The sequence below is a fragment of the Acromyrmex echinatior genome, chromosome 3, assembly GCF_024713525.1.
Source record: "Acromyrmex echinatior isolate Ae372 chromosome 3, ASM2471352v2, whole genome shotgun sequence".
Classification (NCBI taxonomy): domain Eukaryota; kingdom Metazoa; phylum Arthropoda; class Insecta; order Hymenoptera; family Formicidae; genus Acromyrmex; species Acromyrmex echinatior.
Genome location: NC_141854.1, coordinates 6421884 through 6446916, shown reverse-complemented (window position 1 = coordinate 6446916; position 25033 = coordinate 6421884). Strand labels below are relative to the sequence as shown.

At 34.3% G+C, this 25033-nt stretch overlaps 2 protein-coding genes and 1 long non-coding RNA gene across 10 annotated transcripts; all 3 read right to left on the bottom strand.

Annotated features, from left to right (window-relative positions):
* Positions 1-308: 308 nt before the first annotated feature.
* On the bottom strand, positions 309-827 carry LOC147910171 (uncharacterized). The gene has a single exon (XM_087404035.1). It carries the CDS (start codon positions 825-827, stop codon positions 309-311), a length of 519 nt encoding a protein of 172 aa, XP_087260161.1.
* Positions 828-1078: 251 nt separating this feature from the next.
* Positions 1079-5458, bottom strand: LOC147910170 (uncharacterized). Its single transcript, XM_087404034.1, has one exon. The coding sequence runs from the start codon at positions 5456-5458 to the stop codon at positions 1079-1081; it is 4380 nt and encodes a 1459-aa protein (XP_087260160.1).
* Positions 5459-9382: 3924 nt separating this feature from the next.
* On the bottom strand, positions 9383-20170 carry LOC105152928 (uncharacterized). 8 transcript variants are annotated; one of them, XR_015544669.1, is made up of 9 exons: positions 19970-20170; positions 19724-19867; positions 17938-18084; positions 17019-17533; positions 16666-16857; positions 13683-13836; positions 11886-11965; positions 11690-11813; positions 9383-10144 (listed from the first exon to the last, which is right to left on the bottom strand). It is a non-coding gene; the product is annotated as an uncharacterized LOC105152928 (long non-coding RNA). The 8 variants fall into 8 exon arrangements; XR_015544670.1 differs by lacking the exon at positions 13683-13836; XR_847030.2 differs by lacking the exon at positions 17938-18084.
* Positions 20171-25033: the final 4863 nt, after the last annotated feature.

The following is a 25033-nucleotide window of genomic DNA, read 5'->3' as shown; positions in this document are numbered from 1 at the left end:
ACGAGGATTAAAATCATGTTTGAGATGAAATCACGAGCTCAATTTGTGCATGCGTTCAATGACAATTAATGTCGATCGACTGAAAGAATTCTTGCTTTTCTTTCGAATTACCGATCTCGAACATTCCGCCCGCCTCGTCATCTCCGTGACGATATGTGTATGAGGTTACGTATAGAGATTACAAAAAACCGTAAACGCGAAAACATAACAAGCGATACAATACAATGAATTCGTGGAAGAACTTGAACCGTAAACGAGAGTTATATGACAAATAACATTGAAAGAATGATTCACGAAAATACGCGCGATCAATTCAAGCTCTTCTTTACATTTGTCGCATTAGCGTGCGAGATAAACGCGTTAGCCTCTTCTGGCAATAAAACTAATTTGACCAAAGGACGAGTTAATTCAGATGAGGCGGTTTTGACTGTGACCACCCGCACTACGCCGTCGTCTCCAGGATGTAGCTGCGTGATTCGCGCCAGAGGCCACTTATTTGGCGGCGAGAGCTCGGAGCGAATGATGCATAGCGATCCAAGGCGTGGTGGCAAAGCGTCCTTGGTCCATTTCGGTCTGGTAGCCAGAGTGTGTAAGTACTCGCGTGACCATCTCTGCCAGAAGTGGTCTCGCATTCGCTGAATAAGTTGCCACCTGGAAAGCAAATTCTCCTGTTCGTCCGACAAGGACGGCTCAGGAATGGCCAGCAGTGGTGCCCCAATGAGCAGGTGACCTGGTGTCAGAGCCGTGAGGTCGTCGGAGTCGTCTGAGAGTGCATATATGGGCCTTGAGTTCAGACATGCTTCCACTTGTGCGAGCAGGGTGCTCATTTCCTCGAAGGTGAGCCTGGTTTCGCCGATGGTTCGGCGCAGGTGATACTAGTCGATTTCACGGCCGCCTCCCAGAGTCCACCAAAATGAGGTCCCGACGGGGGATTGAAATGCCAATGGATCCCCTCCGATGTAGCTACGTGTGCGATCCTTTGTCCTTCTGCCGAGGAGGCTCGAAGCATCTCGCGAAGTTGCCGGTCGGCGCCCAAAAAATTGGTGCCGCAATCAGAATATATGTCCGAGCACAGTCCTCAGCGAGATGTGAATCGACGGAGAGCAGCCAGGAAGGCGTCGGTGGTGTAAGCTGAAACAGCCTCAAGGTGAACGGCCTTGGAGCTAAAACAGACAAAAACTGCGATGAATGCTTTGTGAGCGCTGTGCCCCCGCCCTTTGCTCGTCCTGATGAAAATAGGCCCGGCGTAGTCGATGCCCACGTGAAGAAATGGGCGTGCAGGAGTCACTCTCCCTGGAGGAAGGTTCCCCATTTTTGGTTGCGGAGTGGCAGCCCTCCACCGAGTGCACGTCACGCATTGATGCAGCCATCGCTTGACTACAGCTCGACCTTGTGGAATCCAGAATCGGAGGCGTAGCAATCCCAGGGTCATCTGGACTCCTCCGTGGAGAGTACGGCGATGGTAGGCTTCCACCAGCAGGCGAGTGAGCCATGACCCTGGAGGCACGATGATCGGATGTCGCTCGTCGAACGACAGCGCTGCGTGCTTGAGACGCCCTCCAACTCGCAGAATTCCGTGCTCGTCCATGCACGGGCTGAGGGTTCGCAGATGGCTGGATCTGGCAAGGTCGCGCTTGTCTTCGAGAGCTGCTCTCTCCTCTTGGTAATGCCGTGACTGCGCTATGCGTATCCACCTGATGAGCGCCGCGTCGAGTTCAGCTGGGAGAAGCGCCGACCCGTTGTGCTGACCGTTCACAGAGCCGACCGCGCGACCGCGGTGACGCCAACGCACGCACCAGGAAGTCGCTCTGAGCAGCTGGTGAAGCGACGAGAATCTGAGCAGTTCTTCCGGCTCGAGGTTGCTCCTGACGACTGCTGCGAGTGTTGCGGCCCGCCGCTCTGGTACGTCCTTGATGGGCTCGAGGTTGACGCTTGACCATAGCGACGAATTCCCGCTCAACCAGGCAGGGCCCGTCCACCATAAGGAATGGCTGAGGAGCTCACTTGGTGTCAGTCCCCGGGAGGCGCAGTCGGCAGGGTTGTCCTTGCCCGGGACGTGACGCCATTGAGCCTCTGGAAGCTGCTGCTGGATTCGTGTCACCCTGTTGGCCACGTACGTTTTCCAGCGCGAGGCGTGACCTCGAATCCAATGGAGCGTGACCTTGGAGTCGGACCACAGGATCACTGGCGTTGTCGCCAGGTTTAGCACAGAGCGCGTGTGCACGAGCACGCTTGTAAGCAAGGCGGCGGCGCAGAGTTCGAGTCGCGGGAGAGAAACGAGCTTGATCGGCGCGACCTTGCTTTTGGCGGTCAACAACAGAGTCTTCGTTTGGTTGTTTGCGGTGATACGGAGGTACACCACGGCGGCGTAACCTCTTTCGGACGCGTCTGCGAAGCCGTGCAGTTCGAGTTGAGAGCTCGTGTCGCCGGTGCCGAGCCAGCGGCCGACTCTGATCTTCTCAAGCAGTGGAAGTTCTTCCCAGAGCCGCTTCCACTTTCCAGCGATGGTTGACGGCAATGGTGTGTCCCACTCTAGCTGCTGTAGCCAGGCCGACTGAATCAGAATTTTAGCTTGAATGGTTACTGGAGCCAGCCATCCGAGCGGGTCGAAGAGTCGAGCGGTCTCCGACAGCAGACTTCTCTTGGTGAACGTGACGACGGTGCGACGAGGAACAGAGAAGGCGAATTCGTCCCTGGTTGGATACCAGCGCAATCCCAGCGTGGAGTGGTTCTCTAGGTCCCACGACCGCGAGTCTCTGGTGAGACAGTACTCAGGCGGAATGTCGCGAAGAACTTCCTGACAGTTGGCGGCCCACTTTCGGAGAGGGAACCCGCCCGCCATGCAGAGGTTGCGTAGCTCGACTTGGAGCGCGATAGCGTCGTCTTTATCGTGCGCTCCGGTTACGATATCGTCGACGTAGCAGTCGTGTCGTAAAGCACTCGCGCCTCGAGGGAAACGCGGTCCGTCGTCATCGGCGAGCTGACGCAGCGTGCGAATGGCGAGAAATGGCGCGCAAGCGAGACCGTAAGTAACCGTTTTTAATGTGAACTCGCGTACAGGCTCATCAACGCGGTGTCGCCACAGGATGCACTGATGTCTATGGTCGTCGGGATGCACAAGAATTTGCCGATACATCTTCTCGATGTCGGCCACTAGCGCGTATCGGTGCCACCGCCACCGCAAAAGCACGTTCGCGAGGGGTGGCAGCAGGTTAGCCCCCACCAGCAGATGATTGTTAAGTGACTCACCTGACCTTGCACGCTGCGATCCGTTAAAAACGACTCTCAGCTTAGTCGTGGTGCTGGACTCACGAAGGACGCCGTGATGTGGAAGGTAGCACCGATCTTCATTGGAATTCGGAGGTTCTGGCGCCAACTCCATGTGACCTTGGTCTTCATAGTCCCTCAGGAAGGCTCGGTAGAGATCGCCGAATCGTGCGTCTCTCTCGCAGCGTCGCTCCATGGCGACTAAGAGTCGTTGCGCAGGTCTTCGCGTCTCAGCTAGCGTCGTCGGCGGAGATGCAAAAGGTAGTCGCACTATGTATCTTCCTTCGGCAGTGCGTTGGTGCTGCAGCGCGAAGATGTCCTCGCATTGCTGCTCCTTTGGCGTGAGAGCGACGGGAGCGGGCACTTCTCGCTCCTGCTCCCAGAAGCGGTGCACAAGGTCGGCCAACTCGTGATCTGCTGTGCACTGAAGCGAGTGACGTTGTGCTGAGTTGTTTACTCGGTCGCAACCTCCCGATAAGATCCAGCCGAGCAGCGTCTTTTGAGCGATAGGCGCTTGGGGGCCTCCCTTGCGGAGACCATCCTGGAGAATGATTGAGCATACTTCCGCTCCAAAAAGCAACTCAATAGCGTCGTTTGCTGCGTAGTCGGGATCTGCCAATTGGAGCCCCTTCAGATGTGGCCACTCCATTCTGATCCTTGCGTGAGAGCCTTGATAAAGCGACAGACGTGGCAGAACAAAGGCTCCGACGGTGAAGTCGGTCCCTGTTGTTACCGAGGTCACCTTGAGAGTCACCTTTCCCCGGCTGGGCCCGGAGCTTTTGCCGCTGATGCCGATGACCTCGATTGAGGATCGAGAGCGGGGCAAGCGTAGGCGTTGGACCAGCGCCTCGGAAATTAGAGAAATTTCCGAACCTTGGTCGATGAGCACGCGTGTGGTGTGCTGATTGCCGTGACGATCATCGATGGAAACTCGCGCCGTTGCGAGCAAAATGGCCTTGTGGTTGTTGTCGCGTCGCACTGCCGACAGTGAGCTGACCTCTTGAGATTTCGGTGAAGCGTACGCGTCGTGTAACATTGAGTGGTGACGAGACTTGCACGTAGCACACGTCTTCGTCGAATGGCACTTCGCGAATGTATGAGAGCCGAGACAGTTGAAGCACAGCTTGTGAGTTTCGGCGACGGCCTTGCGGTCGACCGCGGATTTTTTCTTGAATTCTTCACATACCATCACGTTGTGTTTTCCCTTGCATAGGACGCATTGTGAAGATTCGGTGTATTTTTTGACGTGATGCGATTTGGCAGATCGCGACGGGTTGTCGGAGACCTTGAGCGATTGTGGTTTGGCGGCTGTGAGAGTAAGTGCTCTTTGGTTTATGAAGTTCATTAGCTCTTTAAGAGTGGGCATGTCGCTCGAGGCGCGTGAGAGTGACTCCCACTCCAGGCGAGTTCTTGGATCGAAGAGCTCGACGGCAAGATGAGTTAGTAGATCGAAGCCATGAGAGTTGATAGGCCTATCAATGTTCTCCTGGCCGTTGACTACCCTGGTAAAGGCGTTGAAGACGCGGTTGAGCTCCTCCGCACTTTCGCTCTTCATCTTAGCCACGGCGGTAAAATTGGAGCGAGATAACTCTCTCTTATTTTCGTACCGCTCGCTTAGCAGCTCCCATGCGCGTGGATAGTTGTCTTCGGTCATCGCTAATGGTTGAATCAGTTCCTTGGCAGGACCCTCCAGACAAGTTTTCAGATAATGAAATTTCTCAATTGCTGAGATTGATGAATTGTTTCCGACAATGGATTGGAAGAGATCTCGGAAGGTAGGCCAGTCTTCGAATGCGCCAGAGAAAGAACTAATCTTGAGGCGAGGCAGCGACGGTTTTCCGGAAGACTCATTACCTTCTGTTTTGGAAGCTGAGCTCGGTTCCTTCACCTTGAGTTTCCGAACATGGTTGAGAAGGAGACTTCGTTGCGTGATGTACGTCACTCTCGCTGAGTTAGCGACTCTGGTCGAGTTGTATTCGCTCTCCGCGAATGCATCTTCAAGATGCTCTATGATGAGTTCATGCTGAGCCTCAAATTTCGCCCACAATCCATCCAGAAGACCGACGACTGTCTCGGCGGCTGCCAGCGTAATGTTCGCTGCGCCGAGCTCCTCCAGATCTGATACTGACTGAGCCATGCGATCGCGAAGGTCGTCTTGCTTCGTCAGCAAATTCTGCAGTTTCTTACCCATCACTCACTCTTTCTTTTCAGCACTAGCAAACTGAACGCGATGCACTCGACACTGCGGATGCCGGCGAGAATCCGGCTCGAAGGACCAGAAAATGTGCGAGAGCGCACCGCGCGTAAAGATTCGAGTGAGAGTTCGGCGCACGGCTGGTATGATGCACGACAGTAAAATCAACTCAGTTTCTTTGTAATTTAACAAAAGAATTTCTTTAATATATTCAGTTACAAAGTCAAAAGATATATGTAATTAATTAAAGATTAGATTAACAGAATATTAAAAGCGGTCACCTTTTCCAAATTGAGTTTGGAATCGCGGTGATGGAAAATCTCGGCGATTTTTCTTGACGCTTCTCGAAAGTTTCGGTTTATAGCGATTTCACTAAACGGTTAGCACGGCGATTTTACGAAGCGAGATTACGACTCTAAGAACTCTAAGAACTTTTTGGAAGTAAGAAAGAGGACGGCGAGATCGAAGCATTTATTGCTTTCGGCCTGAGCTTTCCCTTTTGGGAAAAATCCAATAAAAATTTGCCACAATCGTAATTATTACGTGGCATTAGGTGTACAAAATTGATTGGCGCTTTGGATTCTTTTCTAGCGACGTTCAACGTAACAGTCATGCGCGACAGAAGATCCGTGCGTGGGATTGGTGACAGCGCGTGACGTATTCGTCGGAGCGCGGCGCTCGCGTGCGCGAATTGAATTGTTCTAGAACCTTCGATTGTCCGTTGCCGGTAACGACAACTTGTTTGCGTGTAACGAATTGTTTTTAAAAAGAACAAAGAACGACGAATTTGATGATTTTAACGAGGATTAAAATCATGTTTGAGATGAAATCACGAGCTCAATTTGTGCATGCGTTCAATGACAATTAATGTCGATCGACTGAAAGAATTCTTGCTTTTCTTTCGAATTACCGATCTCGAACACTCAGATATATATTTCTTTATTACAACAATGACAAATTGATTCCAGTACGAAGAATTATATTATAACTATGAGTAATATTTTTACTGAGGCTAAACACTGAAAATTATTTATTATTTGAATATATTATATGTATTGTGCTCCAAATACTGTGCTATAAACTCTCATTGCCCGCTTATTAATATTTATTATTGTTTGGTTTTTGAGAGCCCTATTAAATATAATTAATTTCTAAAATTATTTAATTATTTAATTAACATATAGTTAATATATAATTAATCTAACATACATATAATTATTTATCCACTTATATGCCCACACATACACACACACACACACACACACATGCAATATTGATCGTCGTTTTTTACCTTATTCATTTTATGTACTCATTTTTTATGTTCTGCGTATACTTTATGTTTTCACTTATTTATTATTTTTATTTTATTTTATTTTAATAAAATGTTATAACGTATTTTTTACATTTATATTTTCATATATTATTGTTATACAATATTATTATGTACACGCGCGCGCAGATGTCAAAAAGGATGTGCAAACTAAAGACTTACTACTTAAACCTACTACTTAAACAGTGCCAGCAATCCATAGAAATTAAAATTATGTTGTTTAGAAATTTTCTTTGGTACCAATATTATCCACTAAAAAAAAGATCGAAACGTATGTATTAATATTAATAAATTATTATTATATTAACAAAATTTCGCAAATAATATTCAGCACGGCTCGAATAGCCTGTTAATTCACTATTATTGAATTGATATTCGTAAGAGCTTTATTAATATTATAGTTTATTTTATATAAATTAAATTGAGAGAAATATTAAATATAAATAATAAATTATCAAATATATATATATTAGGTGTTGGAATTAATTCGTTTTTAATGAAAGAATGTTATTTATTTCACATGAGCATTAAAAAATACATTAATGAAAGTACTTCCCATCACTTGTAAAACGCTACGAATTAATTCCAACACCTAATATATATATATATATATATTGCTATTAAACTGATACACACAATTTATACATCTCACTTTCATGATCATCGTAAGTATTATGATATATATATATATATATAAATATATATATAAAACAAAAAGAATAGAATTATGCATATTAATATAAATTGAAAGAATATCAAATAGAATTATGTAACACTTACGATGATCATGAAAGTGAGATGTATACATTGTGTGTATCGGTTAGTTTAGTAGCAGTCTAATATAATTGTGAAATTATATAGAACGTGATATCGGTTATTATTAAGAGTTATCATATAAAGAGAACAGATCTTGATTGTGAGAGAGTTTAAACTCAAATGATACCGCATAAGTACAAGAGTGCCAAACGAATAAAGAAATCAACTATCATTTTTGTTATTATTCGAAATTTATTAAATAAAGATATATGTCATTTAGAGATTCTGTGTCCTTTTTCAAATTTATGCCATTTAACTGTTTTTTAATGAGTAATGTTTTAAAAATGAATCTCTTATTATAATTTAATTCTGAGTCAATATTCTAACACGCTTCCAATCGAAGCTATGATTATATTGTAATAAATGTTCCGTTACAACTGAATGTCTAGATGAGTTAAGTTTTTTATTGTCAATATGTTCATTTATTCTGGAGTTGAGTTTCCTCTTCGTTTGTCTCACATAAGAAACTTCACAATCGCTATAATGAATCTTGTAAACTATATTATTATTAAATAACATTACAATCCGAAGCGCCACTACGGTCTAAGTATTAAGATGTTGAACTAATATATATATTATTCAAACGAATGAATTAATTTCAGAAATAATAATTACGTGTCGATATGGTTGTCGACATTAACGCAATTAATCTGAAATGTAATAATCCCCCCAAAATTCCCCAAATTAATCTTAAAAAACTGTAATAAACTTATTGCGAAAAAATACGCACGGAATGCAAGAGATCCGGGTTCGACTCCCGGCCGAGGCAATATTTTTTCGCAATAAGTTTATTACAGTTTTTTAAGATTAATTTGGGGAATTTTGGAGGGATTATTACATTTCAGATTAATTGCGTTAATGTCGACAACCATATCGACACGTAATTATTATTTCTGAAATTAATTCATTCGTTTGAATAATATATATATTAGTTCAACATCTTAATACTTAGACCGTAGTGGCGCTTCGGATTGTAATGTTATTTAATATAAACGGTCTTGTTTCCTATCTTATTATATTATTATTGTCAAAAAATTCTTTTCTATCTTTATGTACTTTTATAAATTTGTTTAATTTGTTAATGCAACTGTAAACTTATATTATAGATTGACTTACTAATCATGCGTGTGGCGGACTGTGTGACATCGTTCTTAAGTGAAATTTTTGTTGAGAGCAATTTTTTTAATCCTTATATTAAACAGTTTAAATATTAGTTCCAAGGGCTTTCCGTTATTCGAAAGTATTCTAATGCACATATCTGAGTTTTCTTTTGATAAAACTTAGGATGTGATAACAAAACTGTTCGATCAACTAAACTGTATATCGATGCCTGAGCTGTAAAAGGTGCTATATAAAAAAAATATGAAAAAACTTTTTTCATATTTTTCTCGATATTAATTCAAAATCGTAACTATTGAGTATCAAATTTGTAAGGTTAGAAAATGTTATGCTGTATACATAATGTATAATAATTAATAATATAATACTGAATGTTTTAATGAGCAATAATATTTGTTTATTATAACATAAATAATAATATATATGTATTTTTTATATATTTATGTATATATATATATATATATATATATATATATATATATACAATATATATACAAAATATACGTATATATAAAAGATATATTTCAACTTCTATTATAAATAAGTAGTGATCGTTGCTTATAAAATGTAGTTGTGGTATATTTAATTATTACACATTAACATGACATTTTCTAACCTTACAAATTTGATGTTCAATAGTTATGATTTTTAATTCATAAATTGTTATGGCTTTTATGTATCTTCATTTTATGCATACATATTTTACATATATGACATATATATATGCGCGTACGCATATAGGCGGATATATATATATGTATATCATTGTTCTGTTTTAATTAAATACATTGATCTATGTATAATGTTTATACGTACAATGCGCTTTGGTACATCGTATATTGTAAGCGAGAAATCTATAATAGTTAAAGTGTATCAATTGGCACTAAATTATGATAGACAAATTATGGATTATGTTCTTTTATTATGTGTCCGGTGTATGTTCTTGATTGTCAAGAGTTAATTCTACAGATATTCCTATACATATACATGAAGCATGTAATATTAAAATTCTTGATAAATTTTGTTATTATTATAAATTTTATTATATTATTGACTATATAAATTTTATTATATTTAATATTGTGATGATTTTAAATCTCTGAATCCAAGCAACCACCTGGATAATAGACTGGTCACATCGTACTCATCGATTTTTTCGTACGACTTCACCGTTCTCTTTTGAATTCAGTTATGCTATGTTGTGCTATGCTATGCTTGGGACTATTGAGTATTGTTCTACAAATAAAGAATATCCCAGGTGTATTGAAGCGGAATTTTTGGTTTCAGGATGTACATCTTGTTATTGACTGTTCGATCAGATTGTTTCGAAGCTGGTAGAACCATTCCCTCTTGATAGCTCCAAGGAACATGCTCTCCTCATGCGAGGCTTGATTGTTAATCTTGCGTGTACTCTGTTTCTGAAAAAGGAAAAATGAATACATTCAGTATAAATATGATAAGTAAAAGCGAAACGGATCAATTCCGTTAGCGATAACATTAATAATTATACGAATAATACAAGCGATAATTGCGAAAATTGCGAAAACATAGCGAATATAAACAATAATTCAATAGTAGAAAATAATTTCAATAATTCCAATAAGTTATCATACATTCTATCATTATTACGAACATTTAACTGCTCTCGAGAAACAGCATATTATTAAATTAGTAAGAACACATAGCGATAGATTTTATATCTCTAACAAGTATCTCGACAAAATGCATGTACAAACTCACAAAATTATTATTACAGATAACCTACCAATTCAACATAAGCAATATAGGGTAGACTCTTTTAGTCAATACACGCGAATATCTCTAAAAGGGGAAATTTTTTTTTAATATTTCAGACAAAAATTTTATGGTTTCAAGGGAGAAAAAAGACGGTGATCTTGGTTCACCTTGATAAGAAGTCCTTAAGATTTATGTTACGTAAAATTTTTTAAATCAAACTCTCCATTTTTTATTGCGAATTCTTGTAGCTTATTTCAAAAAAGCTTTCCAAGACAATATAATAAAGAATTTTTTCGTTAGGTACATTTCGAATTATAAGGTTCGAAAGTTACAGTACTGCCGGCATTTGCATTACGCAAGGTGTCCGGCTAAAACCTCTTGAATGTTGTTCAGGACACATTTGTTATCCGTCCTGGATAATATTTGTTAAGATCAAGATTGTTCGTGATTGTTTCTCTGTTTTCATTTTTGCACTTTAAAAATTCATTTTAATAAATTTAAATTTCCACTAAAAACTTGATGATATACTTTATTAATTAATCTAATCATTACTAATATTACATAATACATTTATATAACTAATATATAACTAATTACTCGACACTACGTAATATATTTTTAACCTAAATTGTAAAATGAAAAATAATTCTCAAGTCTTAGCGTTTTCTATTCTTTAGATCTGTTTAATAATAATAATAACAACTTTGTGGAACTATTTACAAGTAGTAAAAAATAAAAACATGATAATAAATAAAAGCGACAGATGTAAAAGACAGCAGCTAAAAGGCTGATTAGAAACTAAGTAAATTATAATAACCGTAAATAAGAGTAGAATAATACATATATTTAATCATGTGCTATTGATTTGAAACATAGTAAAATATAATTACAATAGAGATAGACAGTATACATGAATCAGATACATAATGATTAAATAATGAAATGGATAACGATATAAAATAGTATGCGATTATTCTTCCGAAAGAGCAACTTATTTTAAAAGAATTAAGTTATGATGAGAAACGAGACTTCTTTTAAAAAATAAATAAATTTTGTCTAATACCATTTTATACTACTTCATGCTATTTTATATTGTTATTCATTTCATTATTTAATCATTATGTATCTAATTCATGTATACTCTCTATCTCTATTGTAATTAAATAAAGATAAACTTATAACGGCTGTTAATAATAATAAACAAAAATGAATTTAATTGTAATTACGTCTGTATTGATTTTCGTTTGTCTTGGTATTGTTATCACTTCTCCAGTGGAAGACAGAATAAAAATAATCCAGAAAAATCATGAATCTGCAGCAGGCAGTCACAAGAGCATCACGATAACATATCTGCAAATTAAACAATAATATGCATGGAGTAATATGAAGACACAAATTCAAGATTATTCGACAATGCCGTACCTAATTCGTGAGACATTAATGTATCAGTCGCATCATAATGACACGCATCCTCGAAACGCCACAAGAGACACCAAGGTCGACTGCAACAAATCCAATATACTACTTCAATGGATGATGGTATACATTAGCACCAAACATAGTATCTATAAATGTGCCGAAGACACCCAGAACCTTGCAAATCAATTGTTCATATTAAATTCATCTGAAAGACAAAGTTCAAACTGAATTCGCCTCAATGTCGGAATGATTGACAACTTATTCTAGAAACCTTTATTTATTTCAACTTGCGATTCATCTGCATGCCAAAGTCTTACAACTCAGAAATGGGATATTACAATTGGTTTTGGATTAATTTCCTATTGATCATCTTTCGGAATCATTAATGGAATTGCAGAATCGGACGCTTTGTCATTAACATTGTCATTCGTTAGCTGTCTTGATTTGGAATTACGAAAAAGTCTGCCATTATATATACCGATTTCATAAAGAAGAGATCAATTGAAGGTTAGCAAACAATTCAGCATTACACATTAAATCGCCTTTTCGGAGCAATTTTGTCTTGGACATCACACTATTTTTTTCTGTTTATATCAGGGTTTGGCAAGATTTGCACTTCTCGGCCGATTTTCGACTTGGTTCTGCTTCCCCTTCCGCTATTCCTCTCTCTTCTCACCCAGCGCGGGTACTGAATTTGCTTTTCGTCAGTGATGCGAATTCCGGCCACTACAAGTCCATATCCGTATATACTTGTGCATGCGTGTGTCCGTCTATGCTCTCTTCATGTTAATAATCGTGTTGCAAGCGGTCCGGAATTCGCATCACTGCTTTTCGCACGAACTTTGAATGATGCTTAGTCATAGTATATATGTATACATGATAGCATAATATATTGTATATATTAGGTGTAGTAAAAAGAAATCCATTATTTTTCCAATAGATGGCTTTAGTTTAATCTGTATCTCGTCTACGCGTGATACAGATTACTAAAGCCATCTATTGGAAAAAATAAATGGATAACCTAACCTAATATATACACGATAGTATAGTATATACAGGGTGTCATGAATATACGGCCCCACTTGTCCCGAGCAGGTAGAAACATCTTTTAAACGTCTTTTAAATGTTTTTTGTAAGTATCTTTAAGACGATTTTGAGATGACTTTCAATTTTATAAAATGTTCTATATCCTGATTTTGAACTTATATTATTTGAAAACATTCTTACAACCTATAAATCCCTTTAATACAATGCATATATATAAAAAGAAGAGCATAAAAAACCACTACACAAGTTATAGTTTATGATATTTAATTATCATTACATTAATTAAAATATTAGACGTTTCGGCCACAATCATCTGGCCATCCTTAGTCAATTCAATATTCTTAAAATGCAGAGTTACATATAGCTGACAATTCAAATATAAAGAAGTTATTAATAAAAAATTTAATGTTATCCAACGTTATTATTCGATAAGATATATTAACCGGTAAGAATCAGTTGTAGCCATTTTCCAAATAGTGATAAGAAACTGTTTTTGTGGAAAAATTATTTGTAAACCTAGATAGTTTCTTTGCAATTTACGATCAATTATTGAGAGTACGAACTCAAACATTTCTCTGGATATTTTATGAAAAATATAAACTAAAATTATAAATGCAGAAAAAACTTTTTACTATAAATAACTAAATCAAAATAATTTTCATCATACTGCAAAATATATAAAATGTGAAAATTGTATAATATAAGTTGAGTAAGTATATTGAAATTAAACAAAAACGGATTATTCATTATTACCTGAAATATGATTTAAATTGTTTATCTCTCCAACTAGGAATAACTTCTTCTACATAATTTTTCAGCCTTAGAACTTTCCTCCGACGAGCTGTTACCAAATTATTAAGTATATCCAATTCTTCCTCGCTATCAGATGATGTTGATGATGATGATTCTATTAATTCGTTTAAAACACAAGCGATAAGATTTAATATGCGATTTTTGTTCATTTCGTTTGCACTAACGTTGGCCATGTTGAGTGTACGTTAATATTACTTTCTGTGTAAAGCATTTGCGAAGCTTATCAATACTATCATGATATTGATTCTCCAAACGGAGTTTGTAGCGTATGCGTCTGTAGCGTTTATAGCGTATTCTCGAATGCACTCTTACAGCGGAATATTGAATGTATCGAATGTAAAACTATCTAAGTTTATTTTAAGAGTATAAAATCAAAGTTTTTAAAAGTTCAGAAAGCATTGTTGACATTTTTTTCGCGAAAAAATAAGCAATAGGCTACTTCCATATTCCTTCTAAAAATATTATTATAATAAAAATACTATAACTTCTTGAATTTCTATCTTTTTTCTCTTTCCATCTGACATGTTATTGCCATATTCATTAAATTCATTATAGCTATGATTATGCTCATTCCATTAAATGGCACGTTTAAGTGTTATATATTCAAATATCAGTGAACAATCTTTGTTCTCATCTTTCAATTTACTAAGAGCTTGTAAAACATTTAACTGAAATCCAGGTTTCGCGTCTACGTTAGATATCCAATTCCGCGTGGATGATGGATGCGGCAACGCAAAGATACTTCTACAGACAAATATAAAAAATTATCAGTATGTCATGTAACATTAATAAATAATAAATAAATAAAAATTAGGTAAAGTAGATGAAAATTTGTCTAGTGTCAATAACAAATTATTAAAAGTTTTTTTATGAGCTTCTAAGTTCAACACAACATTCGATTTCTTATCAATTTTAATTAATCTCAGAATAATTTTCAACTGTGTGATTTACAAATAATTTTCAAGATAAAAAAATGAAATTATGTAAAATACAACACGCAAGAATAATTATTAGATGTACAAATAAATTTTAGAGCGTTTTTAATGAAATTTAATATTTATTTATTTAGAAACGAAAACATACTTAATTATCAAAATAATCTCCATCATTATTACATACACGGTTTCTAATAAGTTTTCTAATGCCCGCATAGTCAGGCCTTATATTTAAGGCTTCCTTAAATTTATCTTTAGATGCTCTACGAATTATGTCATTGGCTACTGAGCATCTAAAGATAAATTTAAGGAAATTTTAAGACAAAGTCTGACTATGAATACGGGCTTAGTACAAGCCGTGGTAAAATGAGGTCCGAAATTTTATAGTGGTTTAGCGCATGAGTCGCGTTATACATCGAAAGAATGCAATATGGATATGTCCTGCGGCAGTCGTGTACGCTTGGGATAAACATGATCTTCTCGATATGAGATTAATATAATTTTCAAATTGTATCAATTACATTGCTAGCAAAGTGTGCCTTCTCAACTTGTTTCAGTACACAAAACATAGGGTACACAAGAGTTAGGTTTTTTCCAGTAAGAATCATTATTTAATTTTGCAGAAATGAAAAGTATGCTTTTATTGTTAGCATTGTTCGTTTTATCTCTCGAAGCAATCTTTGATTCATTGATCATTTCGTAAAATTCTTCCTTCTAAATTGATCAATAAAGCATTGAATGGATCATGTCTAAGTACGCTGAATTCATTCGGAACAACAACGAGCAGCTTCTGACAGAAAAGAAATACTATTATGAAATTATTTTAACTGATAAATTAAAATACTACATATAAAAAAACCTGATAAATAAAAAGACTACTATTTAAATTTCCATGGATCAGAGCTATGTGCATAATGGATAACAGAGAAAATAGAGAAAATTGGACCATCACTGTACAGAAAAATTTGTGAATTACATTTCGAAATTAATGATTTCTACAATATATAAAAAAAAAAAAAAAAAGATTAAAATCTAATGCAGTAAATCTGTTATAGTAGTATCTGATAGTGTAGGTGCATTTGAACTAGGTGTGTATATAATATTCAAATTACTTTCTGTAAGTAATTGTGACTAATAATTTGTCTTTATGACTAATAATTTGTTAATTATTATACATTATTTGACAAAGATTCAGGTCATACGTATTTTATTTCTCCTTCGGTTTGCTCTTCTACAATAGTATTTGACAGCAATGAAACATCAGAAATATAAAAAGGTAACATTATATTAAATATTCAAAACTTTCAATTATAATTCGTTAATTTAATAAATTTATATTTAAATTATGATTCATAGACTTTTAAATTAAATATAAGTTATTTCTTCTCTATAATTTCTATTTTTAATAACTTACACAATTTTCAGTTTCACATATTTTTTACACATATTTCAGTTTCAATAAACGAATCATAAACAACAAAACGTAAAATAATAGAAACTTCAGAGGAGCAAATAAAAAGTATCTAAAATTAGAAAAAGAAAATGCTCAATTGAAAGCAATGATTGTTTTCTTAGAAGAAAAAGTTGAAACAAAACTGAAAAAGCAAGCATCATTTCATGAAAGTTTAATGGCAAAAGAACAGAGTACTTAGAAAAAAAATTGAATATGGAAAAGAAAAAATTAATTATGGCAAAGAAAAATAATTAAAACACGAAGAAAACAAAAGCTAAAGAAAAAAAGGGACAGTCAGTACTAAAATAAAAAATAAAGCTGCAATTAAAAAAGTATCTGATTTCGATTTGGATAATATGTTTTCTGATATTAATGAAAATGAAAAAAGAAATTATTTAAAAAAACCAGGTGACCTGCGATATACAGAAAAATTAAAGAGATTTGCTCTTACTTTACATTATCTTTCTTTAAGGACATATGGTTATTATAGGTTAGCATGCATAACAGATACTAATGATCCAATACTATTTCATACTTTTTCATGGGTCATCTTATCCGATATAAGATTATGCTCTTGAAGACGATATTCTTCTATCAATAAAAGGGTTGCTTCATGAGACCACTTAAAAAATGACTCATTCTCATTCTCTGCAGTAACTAAAGTAGTTGCTGTTTCACATTCTTGTTTCTGGGCATTTTCCAAGTAGGCGAGAGACAAATATTAGGTCTGAAACAAAGGCAAATAATATTTTGTACACATTAAAGATATTATAATTTATGGCATTTTTATTTTAATTTTCATGGTATTATTTTGCCTACAACTTATACTTGATCATAATAACGTGGTAAACAGCATACTTATAAAACCTATATTCTCTAATTATTTACCATTTTTTGCATGTGCGTCGTCTTCCGGAAATACTTTGAGGCAGTATTTTATTCCTACTTCATCTATCAGATTTAATTCACAATTTTCACGTATTTGCATTATATAAATTACATAGCAAGAAAATTTGTATAAATTATTCAAGCATTGATGACCCTGGTTTTATTATCTGATTTTCTGTACTTTAGAACATAAATGAATTTTAAAGCGTTCAAAGAGAGAATAAGTGCCCATCAAAATTGATTTCGTGCCTTGAAAATAATAACGCGAAATAGCACGAATGATGACATCACGGCGCAAAAATTTGATTGGCTAAAGGCATTCTCTTTCTTTCTCCTCTCTCTCTTTTTCTCTTTGGTACATTGCATACAATTTTCTATTAACCTCTATATAATTTGTGCTATCATAAGTCGCAATGTCAAACATTTCTTAATATAATTTTACTACATCATTATTTTTATATTTCTCATTTATGCCTTCATTGATATTTGTTTTTCTTGTTAGTAATAAAGTAGACCTGTAACATATTTAAAATAGATAGAAAAGTATACACACATACACACACACACACACACACACACACACACACACACATATATATATATATATAAATGCACTTACGCATATATATGTATTTTAATAATATATATGTATTTTTTATATATGTATGTATATGTATATATATATATATATATAAAATATACGTATATAAAAGATATATTTCAATTTCTATTATAAATAAGTAGTGATCATTGCTTATAAAATGTAATTGTGACATATTTAATTATTACACATTAACATGACATTTTCTAACCTTACAAATTTGATGTTCAATAGTTATGATTTTTAATTAACATATATATGTATCTTCATTTTATGCATATAATTTATACATCAAAAGTGTCTTGTCCATATACTTACCATTTTACAATCGATTTTCGAAAGGAAGAAAATTATACTGTTGGGATTATGGGAACGCTCCAAATTTTATCTTATACTAGAACATTTTCTATTCTTTATCGACACGCTTATGGCTCCTGCACACTGGATGCGGAAACGCTTGCCGCGCTGCAAAATGATATGCGGTAAATAATGAACACATTAGGAGTTAGTAAGCTTATTGGCTACCTCATCACATTTTGCTGCGCGGCAAAAGTTTCCGCTTCCATTGTGCAGAAATCATTACACTCGTCAGTTCTGACTTGCACTAGTTCGGTTAAGTTCAATTCTAGTGCAGTCTCAATGCAGGAACAGAAAACAAATCTATTGGCTCCTACACACTGGACACGGAAACGCTTGCCGCGCGACAAAATAAGACGCGGTAACCAATGAACATATTAGAAGCTGTAAGCTTATTGACTATCGCATCACATTTTGCGCACGTGTAGGAGCCATAAGATTCCTGTACATGATTTTTATGCATGATTTCAAGCTTGTTTCCTTGCATGCATCAATCAAATGAGTGAAAATGGTCACGTAATCGGGCAGACAATTAACAGCATCTTCAGAATAGAAACAATGGTGCTAATTTCGTAGCTATCTCTCAAAGATCAGATTTCAAGTTAAAAAATGTCGTAATAAAGACCAAATAATAATATTAATAGAGACGTATAAAAACGAATCTACATTATATGCCATTAAAAATCCAAATTGTCACAATAAGCATTTACGCAACGAAATTCTAAAATGAGTAAATAATGAACAAAAAGTTGCGCCATGAGAATTCACAATTTGCCTTTATCCATTGTAACTTTTTTATGTACAACAATACAGAATTATGTTATATTATTATAACTATATGTTATATTATATATTATAATGTTATATTATTATAACTCAAACAGTATAAAAATCAGGATATAAAACATCTTTTAAACGTCTTTTAAATGTCTTTCATAAAGTATCTTTAAGACGTTTTAGAGATGACTTTCAATTTTTTTAAATGTTATATCCTTGGATTTCGGACTTATATTATTTGAAAACCTTATTTTTATAATCCATAAATCCCTTTAATACAATGCATATGTACTATATGACAATGTCTTCCTCTCAGTGTATGTTTAAATGTAATATTAATATTAATTTTATTTTTATATTAATATAATATATGCGAAATATATGAATATATGTAACTTGCGTATATTTTCAATATGATGTAAGATTGATATGTAAACAATATAAACAAAGTATAAGAAAACTGATATATAAATCAAAATATTTACTGTTTTCGTTGATGAATAAATGATTATAATAAAAGGTACAAAATGTTTGCTTGTTTAAACAGTAAAATTAATCAAACCCTCGAAAGTTAATTGAATGTATCTAATCTATATAAATCTTATTGGAAGTCTTTCAGAAATTAAATCTTGTTTTATCACACCTGTTGGTACATTTTGCAACTTCTCGAAATATATCATTTTCTATTTCATCACCTAATTGAGGAACGTTTAAATCACCTTTCATTATACAAATATTATGCATGACACAACAGGCAAGGTGCAATTAAAACGTGCAATTAAGTCAATCTTATTCATAGGAAAACATTGTAATAAACTTCGAAATCGATTTTTTAAAAGACCAATGACTCTTTCAATACTAATTCGCGCTGAAGAATGACAGAAATTATAATTTTTTTGTCGTTCAGACAAGTGGTCATCATCGCGATAAGGAATCATTAAATTGTCATGAAGTTTATATGCAGACTCACCATCTAAATGACAATCATCAGGAAATTTTGTCGAATCACCCAATTTATCTTGGATTTCTGAAAATGTCGAAAGACACGCTGGTCATGTACAGAACCAGCATGTCCAACATAGTGAATGAAATGAGCCTTATGATCACAAATTACCTGTAAGATATAGAATATACATAAATAAACATATTATCAGATGAAATAATTTTTCTTCTTGAAAGTGCACGTTACAAATCTGTAGTTGAATAGAATAGTAACCTTTCCGATTGATACAGGCTTCTTGATATGAGGAATCTTGATGTGAGTACCGTCTATAACTTTTGGAGAAGAATTATTTGCTTCAATTCCTGTCCAAATTTCTGTAACATCATTTCCTGTTGGACTTAATAAATGTTACTATCAAATTTGCTAGAATTTTGGTAACTCTTCGTGTTGTTAGTAACACTGTTGATGGACTGACATTAAATTTTTCGCATATTGGATCTAATATATAAAAAAGTTATTAATAAAAAATTTAATGTTATCCAATGTTATCTTATTATTCGATAAGATATTAACCGGTAAGAATCAGGAGTAGCCATTTTCCAAATAGTGATAAGAAACTGTTTTTGTGGAAAAATCATTTGTAAACTTGGATAGTTTCTTTGCAATTTATGATCAATTATTGAGAGTACAAACTCAAACGTTTTCTCTGGATATTCTATGAAAAATATAAACTAAAATTATAAATGCAAAAAAATTTTTTACTATAAATAAGTAAATAGGAGTAAATAGGAGGAAACCTCTTTGTTTCTTCTGTGTATCACCATCTGGTTTTTTTAAATTTCTTTTTACATTTTTATTAATTTTCTCTGTTTACCGCTATTACCCATTATGAACATAGGTCTGATTTATTTAATGGAAATCTAAATAGTAGTTACTATACTTTTTAGTTTATCAGGTTTTTTATATTTAGTATTTTAAATTAGTTTGTCAATTAAAATAATTTTGTAATAGTATTATTTCTTTTTTCTCGGGAGCTGCTCGTTGTCGCTCTGAATGAACTCAGCGTACTTAGATATGATCCATTAATGCTTCGTTGATCAATTTAGAAGGAAGAATATTACGAAATGATCAGTCAAAGAATGCTTCGAGAGACAAAACGAGCAATGCTAACAATGAAAGTATACTTCTTATTTCTGCAATTAAATAATAATTCTTACTGGAAAAAATATAGCTTGTCTATGCTTTATGTGCAAACTATACTGGAACAACATGCCTACTACTTACATGTCTACTAGACATTGGAACAAGTTGAGAAGGCACATTTTGTTGGCAATGTAATTGATACAATTTGAAAATTATATTAATCTCACATCATGTTTATCACAAACGTACACAGCTGCTGGACATATCCATATTACATTCCTTCGATGTATATCGCGACGCATGCGCAAAACCACTATAAAATTTCGGACCCCATTTTACCACGGCTTGTACTAAACTATATTTGTATTCAATGGGTGCTTTCCATTTGTCGATACAAGTCGACACAAGCGTCGTTCTATCTTTGTCACTTTCTGAATATCAATAAGGATAGTACAACGCTTGTGTCGACTTGTGTCATCAAATGGAAAGTACCTATCAGTCAGATCTTGTACTTAAGGCTTAAATATAAGGTCTGACTATGCGGGCATTAGAGCCTCCACACAATAAAAGAAACAGGGAACAGAGAACAGAAGATAAGAATTTCAACCTATTAGAAACTGTGTATTCCACAATATATAACTTTTGATAGATTGAAATCCTTATTCTCTGTTCTCCGTTCTTTGTTCCTTTTATTGTGCGGAGCCCCTTAACAGTCTAACAGTATATATAGAAGTCTGTGGTTAGGATATACGAACACGATAGTGTAGTACCAACATTAAGTAAACATTAAATAAACATTAAAAATAATAAACGTTATTTATATTTGTAAACAATATGAAAAAAGGAGCATAAAAATCCCAACGCAATACGTTATAAACGTATAAACAATATATCATATTATATATAAAAAATTTTTTAAATTATAAAAAATATACATTTTGGCCACTTTCTGGCCATTCTCAGTATGTCATGTAATGTAAAATTAACAAATAATAAATAAATAAAAATTACGTAAAGTAGGTGAAAATTTTTCTAGTGTCAATAACAAATTATTGAAAGTTTTTTCATGAGCCTCTCAGCTCAACACAACGCTCGATTTCTTGTTAATTTTAATTTGAAACTATACATTAACGCAAATCTGCCTTACTTCTGTATTGAGTGGACACACAATTTCCAGATTCTAATAACAAGATGACATAATATTACTGAACTATAATTGATGATAATTAAAAAATATTAGTCAAAGGCATACCTATGTTCATTGCAAGACCGTTAATACTTCGATAATCATTATTGTTGAAAGCGTTGAAAGCCAAAAATTTGGTTTAAACAAGCAAAGCAACACAGAGAGGTTGTCAAATGTGTATCTTCCTCTACTGAATAAGGAATCCTTATTTATTCCCACTCCTTAATTTTTCCATTTTCTAACTTAATATATAAACCGAAATACGACTGATAACTTATAGACGAAGTACTCACTTAATTAAATAATCTCTGTTCTTGTCACACTTTCAACAATAACGACTATCAAAGTATTAACGGACTTGCAATGAGCATAGAGGTATGATTCTGACATAATTTTTAATTATCATCAATTATAGTTTAGTAACATTATTAGAATCTGGAAATTGTGTGTTCATTCAATCGAGAAGTAAGGCGGGGAGATTTGCGCTAATATATATAGTAGTTTCGAATTAAAATTAACAAGAAATCGAACGTTGCGTTACGATAGAATCATACATTTTATTAAATGAAATGCATGCATGCAGTCATACCTGCTCCGATGCATGCTAGAATACATTCATACATTGATCGGTGCATACTGACATCCATGATTTCTGTACATGATTTTTATGCAAGATTTCGAACTTGTTTCATTTCATGCACCAATCAAAAGATTGAAAATGGTCACGTAATCGGACGACCGACAGCATCTTCAGAATAGAAACAATTGTGCTAATTTCGTAGTTATCTATCAAATGTCAGATTTCAAGCTAAAAAATGTTTAAAAAAAGAGATGGACAAACATCGGTGCAAAGAGGAAACTATTAATAAAAGAAATGTGAGAAAGAATGCTCTTATTGCGAAATGATAACATTTGTACAATTTAAGTAGTTGGAACTTCAATGTGTATATCTTCAAAATAAGTAATAAAAAAAGTAATAAATAATTTTAACTGTTTATAATTATATAATTATTAATTGTTTATCTTATTTATTATTTTATTTTTTAATTATTATCTATTTCTATTAAATTATATTTTTTTATTTTTATTCAATTATTATTTATTTATATATTTTTATTAATTATTTATTTTAGAATTATTTTATTTTATTATTTTATTATTATATTATTACTTATTTAATTACTATTATGCGTGTATATGAGTATTTATTTTTCAAAACTATATTTTCATATTCACAAATTTAATAAGATAATATTCTTTAAAATTTGTAAAAAGAAGAGCATAAAAACCATCACAAGATATTGTTTGTGATATTTAATTATCATTACATTAATAAAATATTAGACGTTTCAGCCACAATCTGGCCATCTTCAGTAAATTCACAATATTCTTAAAACGCAGAAGTACACATAACTGACATTAAATTCAATCGTCGTGTAATTTAACTATGTATAAATGTGTTCTTTCATCATGTAAAGGTGCCTCTATAACAATGTTGCAGCGCCAATTATCAAATTACGAAATATGTAGAACAAGAATTTCCAGATTCTAATTTAACAGTCCAGATTCTAATTAACCTATCATTAATATCTTCTAGTCGAAATATATGAGAATAGAATCGTTACCTGTTTTACAGCAAAAAAAATGAAGAATCTCAAGTACATCTTTTACACAGATGGAAATTTGTTGTGACATTATGTGTTATTATTTGTCATATCATATATGTTACCACTATTTATATATATGTTTCAAAAGTTTAAATTGTTTTAGAATTATTTATTAAGTGAGAGAGAGATCTTTCTTAAGAAAAGGCAGATAAACGTCGGACAACGATTCAGTGTCACTTTGCTTATTGACTACTTATTTGGCATTTAATGTATATCATTTCAGAGATTCTTCTTTTCATTAATGATTGTTCTGTGTCTAAAATTCTATTATCCCAATAATAATATCCCACTAATATTATCCCAATCGAATTCATGCATCTCATTCAACTGGTGATGCGAAACCACTGACATCTCCGAGATGGATCTTCTTATGTCAGCCCTATGTTCTTTTATTCGAGTTTTTAATTTCCTTTTTGTTTGGCCAACATAAGAAGACTCACAATATATTTAGACAATTTATTTTATAAACCACTCCACAATGGTCCTCTTTACGCAAAGGATCTTTTCCAGTTTTCATAAATCTATTCATTTTATTTATAAATTTACGATATTAAAGCCCTGACTATGTGATAGTTTTTTAAATTTACCCGATATTTTACTTAAATATGGTATTAAGAAAAACTTTTTCTTTAAATTAGAATTAGAATCGCTTTCGTTATTGTTGTGATCACCATTTTTATCTAAATTAGTTCTACTTTCTAAAGTTTTAATTCTATTTTTTATTGTTGAAAAGATGAATTTAAAAGGATAACCATTCATTAACAGAATGTGAATTAAGTCAGAGATGTTTTTTTCCTAAAATTTTGAATGGAATAAAAGCAATATTCTATCTAATTGGCCAATGATTACATCCCTTTTATGTACTAACGGATGATTCGAAAAATAATTTAAATATCTCCCTTTTTGGTAGGTTTTTTATAAATATCGAAGATGATTCTTCCTTCTTGTCTCACTAGTTTAACGTCTAAAAAATTAATGCCATTTTCATCGCCAAAGTCTGTGAATCTTAGCCTTTCATGATATGAATTAAACAATTCCAAAACATTCTCCACTTTGTTTTTTTTAAATATTTTTTGATATTATTCAATGCATTCTTTTTTCTTTTTAATTTTTTAATTAAAAGACATGCTTTTTTTGACATTGCCATTAAAACGATATCGGTCATCAGTTTGTCTCCTTCTTTTTCATCTTTAATTTGTTTTATTAATTTGTTTTATTAATTTGTATTATTTGTTTTATAAGATTATAGCTAACTCCTAATATGTTCATTGGTTACCGCGTCTCATTTTGTCGCGCGTTAAGCGTTTCCAATGTAGGAACCAATAGATTTGTTCTCTGCAG

Coding starts and splice junctions, on each gene's coding strand:
- LOC147910171 (XM_087404035.1), bottom strand. CDS start 827: ATGAGCACCCTGCTCGCACAAGTGGAAGCATGTCTGAACTCAAGGCCC.
- LOC147910170 (XM_087404034.1), bottom strand. CDS start 5,458: ATGGGTAAGAAACTGCAGAATTTGCTGACGAAGCAAGACGACCTTCGC.